The sequence below is a fragment of the Chamaea fasciata genome, unplaced genomic scaffold (assembly GCF_029207755.1).
Source record: "Chamaea fasciata isolate MVZ Bird 193981 ecotype frontalis unplaced genomic scaffold, bChaFas1.0.hap1 SCAF_1011, whole genome shotgun sequence".
In the NCBI taxonomy this organism is placed as follows: domain Eukaryota; kingdom Metazoa; phylum Chordata; class Aves; order Passeriformes; family Sylviidae; genus Chamaea; species Chamaea fasciata.
In genome coordinates this window covers 1-9,693 of record NW_027095096.1, presented here as the reverse complement: position 1 = coordinate 9,693, position 9,693 = coordinate 1, and the positions used below count along the sequence as shown (strand labels likewise).

At 55.4% G+C, this 9,693-nt stretch overlaps 2 protein-coding genes across 4 annotated transcripts; both read left to right on the top strand.

Annotated features, from left to right (window-relative positions):
- The first annotated feature begins 816 nt into the window (after nucleotides 1-816).
- Nucleotides 817-3,435, top strand: LOC136306125 (zinc finger protein 436-like). The gene is made up of 2 exons (XM_066209462.1): nucleotides 817-897; nucleotides 1,748-3,435. The coding sequence occupies exon 2, from the start codon at nucleotides 1,762-1,764 to the stop codon at nucleotides 3,004-3,006; it is 1,245 nt and encodes a 414-aa protein (XP_066065559.1). The 5' UTR covers nucleotides 817-897; nucleotides 1,748-1,761; the 3' UTR covers nucleotides 3,007-3,435.
- A 67-nt stretch (nucleotides 3,436-3,502) lies between these two features.
- Nucleotides 3,503-9,636, top strand: LOC136306126 (ras-related protein Rab-4B-like). 3 transcript variants are annotated; one of them, XM_066209464.1, is made up of 5 exons: nucleotides 3,503-4,100; nucleotides 6,377-6,457; nucleotides 7,010-7,124; nucleotides 8,242-8,304; nucleotides 9,344-9,636. In XM_066209464.1, exons 1-5 carry the CDS (start codon nucleotides 4,085-4,087, stop codon nucleotides 9,573-9,575), a joined length of 507 nt encoding a protein of 168 aa, XP_066065561.1. In that variant the 5' UTR covers nucleotides 3,503-4,084; the 3' UTR covers nucleotides 9,576-9,636. The 3 variants fall into 3 exon arrangements, with proteins under 3 accessions (XP_066065561.1, XP_066065562.1, XP_066065560.1); XM_066209465.1 differs by lacking the exon at nucleotides 6,377-6,457; XM_066209463.1 differs by lacking the exon at nucleotides 3,503-4,100 and having other exon boundaries at nucleotides 5,620-6,457.
- Nucleotides 9,637-9,693: the final 57 nt, after the last annotated feature.

The window sequence follows — 9,693 nt, the reverse complement described above, 5'->3', positions numbered from 1 at the left end:
TGGGATCCTGAGGACTGGGATCCTGAGGACTGGGATCCTACGGACTGGGATCCTACGGACTGGGATCCTATGGATTGGGATCCTATGGACCGGGATCCTATGGACCGGGATCCTATGGACTGGGATCCTATGGACTGGGATCCTATGGACTGGGATCCTATGGATTTGGATCCTATAGACTGGGATCCTACGGACTGGGATCCTACGGGCTGGGATCCTATGGATTGGGATCCTGAGGACTGGGATCCTATGGACTGGGATCCTGAGGACTGGGATCCTACGGATTGGGATCCTGAGGACTGGGATCCTATGGACTGGGATCCTACAGACTGGGATCCTACGGATTGGGATCCTGAGGACTGGGATCCTATGGACTGGGATCCTGTGGATTGGGATCCTATGGACTGGGATCCTGAGGACTGGGATCCTACGGACCGGGATCCTACGCACTGGGATCCTGTGGATTGGGATCAGGTGCCGGTTTTGGTCTCTACCTCAGTCCCAGTGCCGGTGCCTGTGCGGGGCCGATCCCGGATATCTCGGGTGTATTTGGGTGATTTTCGGTTAAATCTGGTGCGTTTCCGGTGGATTTTCGGCCCGTTTTGGTGATTTTCGGGCGAACCGGGCGGGTTTAGGACAGCGCGTCCCCTTGGCCCCGCCCCTTTCCCCTCACGATTCCCGCCCTGCCCCTGACCCCGCCCCTTTCCCCTCACGATTCCCGCCCTTTCCTTGGCCCCGCCCTCCCAGGCCGGGCCCGGGCCCGGGGGAGGAGGAGGAGGGAGGGAGGAAGAGGCGCAGCGGCGGCAGGAGCGGGAGGAGAAGACGAGCGGAGGGAGCGGCGGCTCCAGCGCTCCCTGAACTGGCGGCACCGCCGGGATCATCGCCCCCATCCCGCAGGTGGCCGGGGAGGGGGAGCTCGCCCCAAATATCCCGGGGGGTCCCTGGGTTTGGGGTTTGTTGGGGGGGATGTTTGGAGCTCGCGGGGATCCAAAGCCGAGCAGCAGATGCCCCTCGGGGGGACATCGGGGGCTCCCCGGGAGGTGTTTTTGGGGTGTCCCGGTGCCGGCAGAGCCGGGGCGGGGGGACACCGGGTTTGGGGAGCCCGGGAGAGCCGCCGCTTCCCTGAGCGGGAGCCCAGAGAGAGGAGAGCCCAGAACCGCAAAGCGGGGAGCCCGAGAGCCGGGGGAACGCCTGGGATTGCCGGGACCCCGCTGGGGCTGGAGGGGCTGGAGGGGCGGGAAAGGGATTCAGGGGTCTCAGGGCTGGAAGTGGCTGCTCCCAGTGTGAGCCCAGTCAGTCCCAGTATGAGCCCGGTCAGTCCCAGTGTGAGCCCGGTCAGTCCCAGTACAAGCCCGGTCAGTCCCAGTATGAGCCCGGTCGCTCCCAGCCCGGTCACTCCCAGTACAAGCCCAGTCAGTCCCAGTACGAGCCTGGTCACTCCCAGTACGAGCCCGGTCAGTCCCAGTGTGAGCCCGGTCAGTCCCAGTATGAGCCCAGTCACTCCCAGTATGAGCCCGGTCGCTCCCAGTACAAGCCCGGTCACTCCCAGTACAAGCCCGGTCAGTCCCAGTACGAGCCCGGTCACTCCCAGTATCCATAGGTGGGGAGACAAGAGGGGGGAGCTTTTCGGGTTCCTGGGACTCGCCGCAGCCCAGGGAGGGCGGGCACCGAGCAGACGGGGGATCTCCTTCCCCTTCCCTGTGACACGGAGGCAAATCCCATCCTGTCCTTGTCCTTCCTCCCCCAGACAAGGAGCCGAGCATGGAGAGCAGGGAGGACAAATCCCCGCGGCAGAAGCTCGTGGCAGAGGCCGTTTTGAGCGGCTCCACGGCGCAGGAATGCAACGGGGAGGAAAAGGGCCGGAGATCCCTGAGGAGGAGGGGCTGCAAACGCAGCTGGCGAGGATGTGAGGAGGAAAGAGCCAGGCCGGGCCGGGAAGGCGGCCGGAGATGGAGCCAGAGCTCAGAGCTGGTGGTCCACGAGCAGCTTCGTGATGGGGAGAAGCCCCACAAGTGCTCCGAGTGTGGGAAGAGCTTCAGGCAACGGTGCAACCTGCTCCGTCACCAGCGGATCCACACCGGGGAACGGCCCTACGAGTGTGGGGAGTGCGGGAAGAGCTTCAGCTGGCGGAGCGTCCTGGTCCTCCACCAGAGGACCCACAGCGGGGAGAGACCCTACCAGTGTGGGGAGTGTGAGAAGAGCTTCAGCCGGTGGGACAGCCTGATGTGCCACCAGCGGATCCACACCAGGGAGAGACCCTACGAGTGCGGGGAGTGTGAGAGGAGCTTCAGGCGGCGGAGCGCCCTGATCCTCCACCAGAGGACCCACACCGGGGAGAGACCCTACGAGTGTGGGGAGTGTGGGAAGAGCTTCAGCGTGCGGGGCAACCTGAGCCAGCACCAGAAGATCCACACGGGGGAACGGCCCTACGAGTGTGGCGAGTGCGGGAAGGGCTTCCGCTGGCAGAGCAGCCTGATATTCCACCAGAGGATCCACACTGGGGAAAGGCCCTTTGAGTGTGGGGAGTGTGGGAAGAGCTTCAGCCGACGGTGCCACCTGATCTGCCACCAGAAGGTCCACACCGGGGAACGGCCCTACGAGTGCGGGGAGTGCGGGAGAAGCTTCAGCCAGAAATCCCAACTGACCCATCACCAGATGACCCACACCGGGGAGAGGCCCTACGAGTGCGGGGAGTGTGGGGAGAGCTTCATCCAGAAATCCCAGCTGCTCCGTCACCAGATGTCCCACACCGGGGAGAGGCCCTACGAGTGCGATCAGTGCGGGAAGGGGTTTAAGACCAGCTCTGAGCTCCTCTTGCACCAGCGCACACACACGGACGAGAGGCCCTTCCGCTGCCCCGACTGCGGCAAGGGCTTCCGGCAGAACTCCAACCTCATCACGCACCAGAAGATCCACACCGGGGAGAAGCCCTACGAGTGTCCCCGGTGTGGGAAAAGCTTCTTACAGAGCTCAGCCTTGAACAGACACCAACGGAGACACCGCTGAGGGAAGCCCTGCGAGCGCCCCCGGTGCAGGGAGAGCTTCGAGCTCGGCTCCGGCGGTGACCCACCTTCCCTGTGTTCCGTGTTGGGAAGACGCCTGGCAGGTTTTCCTTTTGTTTTGGCTCCAATATTTTTCTCTCCTCCCTCTCTTTTCCCTCCAAAAGCCAAGAGGCATGGCAGCCCTGAGATCTTTTGTTTTTCTGAAATTCTTTGCCCAGGGAAATTTTCTGTGAACAACAAAAGCGTTTTTGTGGACTGTAACTTTAGTTTCCATTCCTTTTCCTGCGAGGGACTTCTTCTTGATGTCCCTCTGGGCTGACCAATGTGATTGACGAGGTTTTTTGTCTTTTTTGTCCGCAGTCGGATCGGTCCGTGTAAAATCCTAAGCGGGACACGTTCCAAGTAATAAAGGATTCCTTCTCAGCCTTGGGAAGCTCGGAGTGTCCCGGCTCGGTCCCTCCCGGTCCCGCCCGGGGCCGCGGCCAAAACTGCCCGGGCCGATCCCGGGGCCGATCCCGGGGCGATCCCGGGGCCGATCCCCGTCCCGGTTCCGGGCTCGCTCTCAGTCTCGGTGTCGGATCAGCGCCGGTCTCGGTGCCGGTGCCGGTGCCGGTGCCGGTGCCGGTGCCGGTGCCGGTCTCAGCCTTGGTGCCGGTGCGGGTTCCGGTGCTGATCCGGGTCTCGGTCCCGGATATCTCGGGTGTATTTGGGTGATTTTCGGTTAAATCTGGTGGGTTTCCTGTGGATTTTCGGCCCGTTTTGGTGATTTTCGGGCGAACCGGGCGGGTTTAGGACCGCGCGTCCCCTTGGCCCCGCCCCTTTCCCCTCACGATTCCCGCCCTGTCCCTGACCCCGCCCCTTTCTCCTCACAGTCCCCGCCGGTTCCTTGGCCCCGCCCCTTCCTCCTCACAATTCTCGCCGGTTTGGCCACGCCCCTTTCACCCGACTCCTCGCCTTTCCATTGGCCGCGCCCCTTTCCCAATTAGCCCCCGCCCATCTGCTGGCGGTTTCATTTCGCGCATGCGCAGATTACCCGGAAGCAGCTCCTTCTGGGCGCCGCCATCTTTGCTCCCGGTTCCAGCATGTCCGAGACCTACGGTGGGGCCAATGGGGGATCTATAGGGGATCTAGAGGGGATCTATAGGGGATTTTGGGGTCTGGGGGCCCTGGGAGGGTCTCCTTAGGGGATTTTTACGGGTCTCTATTGCATTTGGGGCGGTCTAGCGGGGAGTTGGAGCGGTCTGGGGGGCTCTGAAGGGGGCTTGGGGGGCGCTATAGGGGACCTATAGGGAATGTATAGGGGATCTTTAGGAGATTTGGGGGTCTGGGGGCACCGGGGGGTTCTCTTTAGGGAATTTTTGGGGCTCTAGAGGGCATTTGGGGCGGTCTGGGGGTCCCTATAGGGGATTTGGGGGGCGCTATTGGGGATCTATCGGGGATTTTGGGGTCTCTATAGGGGATTGAGGGTCTCTGTAGGGGATTGGGGGTCTCTATAGGGGGTTTTGGGGCGGTCTGGGGGGGATTTGGGGCGGTCTGGGGGGGATTTGGGGTGGTCTGGGGGTCTCTGAAGGGGGTTTGGGGGGCGCTATAGGGGATCTGGGGGTCCCTATAGGGGATTTGGGGTCTCTTTAGGGGATTTTTGGGGGTCTAGAGGGGAATTGGGGCGGTCTGGGGGTCCCTATAGGGGATTTGGGGGGCGCTATAGGGGATCTATCGGGGATTTTGGGGTCTCTATAGGGGATTTTGGGGTCTCTATAGGGGATTGGGGGTCCCTATAGGGGATTGGGGCTCTCTATAGGGGGGTTGGGGTCTCTATAGGGGGTTTTGGGGCGGTCTGGGAGTCTCTGAAGGGGGTTTGGGGGACGCTATAGGGGATCTGGGGGTCCCTATAGGGGACTTGGGGTCTCTTTAGGGGATTTTTGAGACTCTAGAGGAGAATTGGGGCGGTCTGGGGGTCCCTATAGGGGATTTGGGGGGCGCTATAGGGGATCTATCGGGGATTTTGGGGTCTCTATAGGGGATCTGGGGGTCCCTATAGGGGATTGGGGGTCTCTATAGGGGGATTTGGGGCGATCTGGGGGGGATTTGGGGCGGTCTGGGGGTCTCTGAAGGGGGTTTGGGGAGCGCTATAGGGGATCGGGGGGTCCCTATAGGGTCTCTATAGGGGATCGGGGGGTCCCTATAGGGTCTCTATAGGGGATTTTGGGGTCCCTATGGGGGATCTGGGGGTCTCTATAGGGGGTTTGGGGTCCCTATAGGGGGTTTGGGGTCTCTATAGGAGGTTTTGGGGTCTCTATAGGAGGTTTTGGGGTCTCTATAGGAGGTTTTGGGGCGTCTAGAGGGGATCTGGGGCGGTCTGGGGGTCTCTGAAGGGGGTTTCGGGGGCGCTGTAGGGGATCTGGGGGTCCCTATAGGGGATTGGGGGTCCCTATAGGGGATCTGGGGGTCCCTATAGGGGATCTGGGGGTCCCTATAGGGGATCGGGGGGTCCCTATAGGGGATCTGGGGGTCTCTATAGGGGATCTGGGGGTCCCTATAGGGGATCTGGGGGTCCCTATAGGGGATCTGGGGGTCCCTATAGGGGATCGGGGGGTCCCTGTAGGGGATCGGGGGGGTCCCTATAGGGTCTCTATAGGGGAATTTGGGGCTCCCTAAAGGGAAGTTTGGGGAATTTTAGGTCCGAAATGTGGAAATTTGGGGAATTTTGGGTCCAAACCTGGGAAATTTGGGGAGTTTTGGGAATTCTGTTTCCAAAATGGGGAAATTTGAGGAATTTTTGGGGGAATTTTGGGTCCTAAATGAGGAAATTTTGGGGGGAATTTTGGGTCTAAATGTGGGAAATTCCAGGAATTTGGGGTCCAAACGTGGGAAATTTGGGGCAATTTTGTGTCCAAAATGGGGAAATTTGGGGAATGTTAGGTCCAAACACGGAGAATTTGGCAAATTTCGGGGGAAATTTGGGGGATTTTGGGGCAATTTGGGGAAATCTGGGGAATCTCGTGTCCTGCCATGGGAAATTTGGGTCCAGATGTGAGAATTCGGGGAATTCGGGCTCCAAATGCAGGAACTGGGGGGATTTTGGGGAAATTCTGGGGAAATTTGGGGAATTTGGGGTCCAAACTTGGGAAATTTGGGGAATTTTGGGTCCAAACTTGGGAAATTTGGGGAATTTTGAGTCCAAACTTGGGAAATTTGGGGCAATTTTGGGGGAATTCTGGGCGGATTTTTGGGTCCAAACCTGGAAAATTTGGGTTCGAATGTAAGAATTTTAGGGATTTTCGGGGTGCGAAATTGGGAAATTTGGGGAAATATGGGTCCAAAATTGGGAATTTTGGGTCCAAACATGGAAATTTTGGGAATTCCCACCCCCCCAGATTTCCTTTTCAAGTTCCTGGTGATCGGCAGCGCCGGCACCGGCAAGTCCTGCCTGCTGCACCACTTCATCGAGAGCAAGTGTAGGGAAAATTTGGGAATTTGGGGGGAATTTGGGGAATTCTGGGCAGTCGGGGAATTTTCGGGGGAATTTTTTGGGGCGATTTTTTTTTGAGTTTTTTGGGGATTTGGGGGAATTTTGGGAGATTTTTTTGGGGGGGGTTTATTTTTTGGGCGGGGGGGAATTTTGGGGGATTTTTTGGGGGTTTTTTTATTATTATTTTTGGGAATTTTGGGGGGATTTTAGGGAGGGTTTTGAGAGGATTTTTAAGTAATTTTAGGAAAATTTTTTTGGCAATTTTTTTTTTTGTATTTCTCGAGGGGTTTCTGTTGGTATTTGGGGAGTCCGGGGAATTTTTTGGGATTTTTTTGGAATTCTGTGTCACTCTGAGCTCTCCCTCCTCCTCTGGCATTTTTCTGTCACTTTTTGGGGCATTTTTGGGCCATTTTGCGGCACTTTGGACCCGTTTTTTCTCACTTTTGGGTCATTTTTTGGTCCTTTTGGACCGTTTCCTCCCCTCCCCGCTTCCCCCAATCCCTCAGAATTCCCATTTTTTTTCCCGTTTTTCCCCCAGTCAAGCAGGATTCCAACCACACCATCGGGGTGGAATTCGGCTCCAAGGTCGTCAACGTCGGAGGCAAAACGGTCAAACTGCAGATCTGGGACACGGCCGGCCAGGAGCGCTTCAGGTACCTCCCGCTTCCCTTTGCTCCTGATTTTCCCCCAAGTTTTCCCGCTTCTTCCTGCTTTTTCCTGCTTTTTCCTGCTTTTTCCAGCTTTTTCCTGCTTTTTCCAACTTTTTCCTGATTTTTTTCCCGTGTTTTCCCCCATTTTTTCCTGTTTTTTCTTGATTTTTTTTTGATTTTTTTCCTGATTTTTTAAATTCTGTTTTCCCCCTTTCTCCTGATATTTTCTTTTTACCTTTTTCCCACCTTTTCCCACTTTTTTCCTGAGTTCTTCCCATTTTTTTCCTGGTTTTTTTTTTTTTTTGGTTATTTCCCAACTTTTTCGGGGTTTTTTCCCCTTTTCTTCCCAAATTTTTTCGCCATTTTTTCCTGATTTTTTTTTCCTCGGTTCATCCTGATTTTTTTCCTCGTTTTTTCCCGATTTTTTCCTTGTTTTTCCAACTTTTCCCCACTTATCCCCCTTTTTTTCCCGATTTTTTCCTGATTTTTTCCTTGGTTTTCCCTCAATTTCTCTCATTTTTCCATCATTTTTTCTTGGTTTTCCCTTTTCCTCCTGCTTTTCTTCATTTCCCCCGTTCCCCCCATTTTTCCTTGTTTTTCTTCAGTCTTTCCCCACTTTCCCCCACTTTTTTCAGCGCTTTTTCCCACTTTTTCCTGGTGTTTTTTCCCCCTTTTTCCTGATTTTTCCTTGGTTTTTTTTCCCCATTTTTTCCCAATTTTTTTGGTTTTCCCTCCCTTTTTTTCATCCTTCCATAATTTTCCTCATTTTTTCCTCATTTTTCCTCATTTCCCCCCATTTTTCCCTCTTTTTCCTCATTTCTTCCTCATTTTCCCCTCATTTTCCTCCTTTTTTCCTCATTTTTTCAGTTTTTTCCCTCTTTTTCTATCCTTTCTTTCCGTTTTTCTTGGGTTTTCCTCTTTTTTCCGCGTTTTTTCCCGATTCCTCCTCTTTTCTCCCTCTTCCCTCAATTCCTGCCTTATTTCCCCTTTAATTAATCAACATTAATCCCCGCTAACGATCCCTAATTAAGGACCTGCAATTCCCGGGCGGGGATTTGTTCCCACCTCGGAATTCCCGATTTTTTTTTTTTCCCCGTTTTTTCCCCTTTCCGTCTCCCAGGTCGGTGACCCGCAGTTACTACAGAGGGGCCGCGGGGGCGCTGCTCGTCTATGACATCACCAGGTGCGTCCGTGACGTCATCGGCGGGTCCGTGACGTCATTGGCCGGTCGCCGGTGGGTGTGTGACGTCACCGGGTGTGTCTGTGGTGTCGCGGAATGGGTCTGTGACGTCATCGACGGGGCGTGACGTCGCCAGGTGTGCCTTTGGGTTGATCTGTGACGTCATCGACGGGGGCGTGACGTCACCAAACGTGTCTGCGAGGTCCTTGGCTTGATCTCTGACATCAGCCTTGGGGTTTGACGTCACTGGGTGGTTCCGTGACGTCATCAGCTGGCTCTGCGAAGTCATTGGTGGGGGGGGTGTGACGTCATTGGGTGGTCTACGACGTCATCAAGTGGCCTATGACGTCATCAGCCGGGCCGCGACGTCACGGGGCCGGTCCACGACGCCGTCAGCGCCTCTATGACGTCACCACACGTATCCGTGACGTCATCAACGGGCGCGTGACCTCCCCTGATGGGTCTTTGACGTCATCGGCTGTTGGTGTGATGTCACCCCGTGAATCTATGACGTCACCGCGTGAATTCACGACATTTCTGGAGCAATTTTTTCTCATTTTTTTCACCTTTTTTTTCCCCCTTTTTAAAATTTTTTCCCCCGTTTTTTTTTTTTTTGGTGTTTTCCATGGATCCCGTTCCCGGAATTTTGGGAATTCCAGCCGGGAAACCTCCAGCGGCTGAGTGTGACGTCACCCTGCGAATCTATGATGTCACCGCGTGAGCTGACGACATTTTTGGGGCGATTTTTGTCATTTTTCACTGTTTTTTCCCTTTTTTTGTTTTTTTTTCATTTTTCCCCATTTCTGGTGGTTTCCCATGGATCCCGACCCTGGAATTTTGGGAATTCCAGCCTGGAGAGCTCCAGTAACCGAGTGTGATGTCACCGTGTGAATCCATGACGTCGCCGTGTGAATTGACGACGTTTCTGGGCTTATTTTTGTCATTTTTTCACCTTTTTTTTCCCTTTTTTTTTTTTTTTTCCCCCCCCCCATTTTTCGGTGTTTTCCCATGGATCCCGACCCCGGAATTCTGGGAATTGCAGCCGGGAGACCTACAACGCCCTGGCCCAGTGGCTGACGGACGCGCGGACCTTGGCCAGCCCCAACATCGTCATCATCCTCTGCGGGAACAAGAAGGACCTGGAGGGGGAGAGGGAGGTCACCTTCCTGGAGGCCTCCAGATTCGCACAGGAAAACGGTCTGGAAAACCGGGAAAACCGGGAAAAAATGGGGGAAATGGGGAAAAAAGGGGAAAATGGGGAAAAAAAAATGTGAAAAATGGGGGAAAAAACGGGGAAAAAACCAGGAAAAAATGGGTTAAAAATGGGAAAACTGATGGGGGTGGAAAAAATGGGGAAAATGGGGAAAAAAGGGAAAAATGGGGAAAAAAACG